This window comes from Aegilops tauschii, chromosome 5 (assembly GCF_002575655.3).
Source record: "Aegilops tauschii subsp. strangulata cultivar AL8/78 chromosome 5, Aet v6.0, whole genome shotgun sequence".
Taxonomy (NCBI): Eukaryota; Viridiplantae; Streptophyta; class Magnoliopsida; order Poales; family Poaceae; genus Aegilops; species Aegilops tauschii.
In genome coordinates, this window is record NC_053039.3 from 425,310,591 (window position 1) to 425,312,562 (window position 1,972).

Genomic DNA, 1,972 nt, shown 5'->3' on the forward strand with positions numbered 1-1,972 from the left:
TGGCCAAGTGGCAAGATGATAGACAGCCAAGATATTTGAGTGGCATTGCTGACTGTACACCGGAAAAGGACGCGCGCCAGGAACCTGCCGCGCTGCTTCATGTGAGCGTGAGGGTGTGAGTGACGCGCCTATATAGGCTTCCCCCGCCGCGTCCCCTTCTTCTCAGTTCTCACCCACCCAAACACCGCCGCTGAAACCTCCGGTTCTCAGCACACAGCGACCTGCTCAACCGTCTCCACTAGCGCTCGGCCAAGATGGACGTCGCCGACGCCGCCTCCCCGTCTGGCCAGGACCAGCAGGGGCACAGGACGGTGTCGTCTGAGCCGCCGAAGCGCCCCGCGGGGCGGACCAAGGTCCATGAGACGCGCCACCCGCTGTACCGCGGCGTGCGGCAGCGGGGACGGGTCGGGCAGTGGGTGTGCGAGGTGCGCGTGCCTGGGGTGAAGGGCTCCAGGCTCTGGCTCGGCACCTTCACCACCGCCGAGATGGCGGCGCGCGCGCACGACGCCGCCGTGCTCGCGCTCTCCGGCCGCGCTGCCTGCCTCAACTTCGCCGACTCCGCATGGCGCATGCTGCCCGTCCTCGCGCCCGGGTCGTTCGGCTTCGGCAGCGCGCGCGAGATCAAGGCCGCCGTCGCCGTCGCCGTCGTGGCGTTCAAGAAGCAGCAGATTATCCCAGTGGCCGTCGCCGTCGTGGCGCTACAGAAGCAGCAGATTATCCCAGTGGCCGTCGCCGTCGTGGCGCTCCAGAAGCAGCAGATTCCAGTCGCCGTCGCCCTCGTGGCGCTCCAGGAAAAGCAGATCCCAGTCGCCGTCGCCGTCGTGGCGCTCCATCGGCAGCAGGTTCCAGTCGACGACCCGGCAACCTCCGGCCCGGGCAGCGCTCTGTTTTACATGTCCTCCAGCGACTTGTTGGAGCTCGACGAGGAGCAGTGGTTTGGCGGCATGGACGCCGGGTCGTACTACGCGAGCTTGGCGCAGGGGATGCTCGTGGCACCGCCGGACGAAAGAGCGAGGCCGGAGGACGGCGAGCAGAGCGGCGTCCAGACGCCGCTATGGAGCCAGAGCCACTTGTTCAACTAATTTAGCAGTGTAAAGTTGTACCATAGTCCATAGATAGTTGTGTTCTTTTCAATTTGGAGAGAAACACAGTAGCATCTTGTTCCTTCGTTGTACTATAAGCTCCCGGTTTGAGTGTTTGTGAGGAAGGGGATTGCATATTACACCAATTATTGGTCATTGGTCGCCTTCTTCCTGATTTGGGAAAAACAGAGTAGGCGGTGGGTTCCTTCATTCATAGTAGTATTTGTCAAGTTCCCGGTTTCTACTTTCGGGCGAAAGGCTAGAGTGTTCAGTACATCAATTATTGGTACGGAACTCGAGTGTATATCGTGCACTCCACGAATCCACTATGTTTTGACATTGATGTTGCTTAGACTTTGCTATGCTTAGTGCTTGGCATTAGGGCCTGAGTGCCATGATTTCAGATCTGAACCCTCTATGTTTTCATGAATATATTTGAGTTCTTGATCCTATCTGCTAGTTATATGCACTTCTTGTTGTTTTGATCCGTAGACCCTAAGGTGACAACAATTGGGATACTCTCCGGGGATGGCTCTAATTCGAGGAGTTCATGTATTCACAATGTGTTAATGCTTTATTCTGGTTCTCTATTAAAAGGAGGCCTTAATATCCCTTAGTTTCCTTATGAACCCTGCTGTCATGGGAGGGTACGACAAAAGATGTCATGCAAGTTCTTATTATAAGCATGTATGACTTTATACAGAATACATGCCTACATTATTTTGTTGAATTGGAGCTATTGTGCATCCCTCTAGGTTGTGACTGTTACATGATGAATGTCATCCAACACAAATATCCATCACTGATCCAATGCCTACGCTTTGCTCATATTGATCTTTGCTAAGTTACTATTGTTGCTCATGCTGTTACAATCACCACAAAACTACTAT

General features: G+C 54.8%; 1 protein-coding gene across 1 annotated transcript; it reads left to right on the forward strand.

Annotated features, from left to right (window-relative positions):
• The first annotated feature begins 152 nt into the window (after positions 1-152).
• On the forward strand, positions 153-1,238 carry LOC109753260 (dehydration-responsive element-binding protein 1B). Its single transcript, XM_020312171.4, has one exon. The coding sequence runs from the start codon at positions 255-257 to the stop codon at positions 1,080-1,082; it is 828 nt and encodes a 275-aa protein (XP_020167760.1). The 5' UTR covers positions 153-254; the 3' UTR covers positions 1,083-1,238.
• The last annotated feature ends 734 nt before the right edge of the window (positions 1,239-1,972 follow it).

Coding starts and splice junctions, on each gene's coding strand:
- LOC109753260 (XM_020312171.4), top strand. CDS start 255: ATGGACGTCGCCGACGCCGCCTCCCCGTCTGGCCAGGACCAGCAGGGG.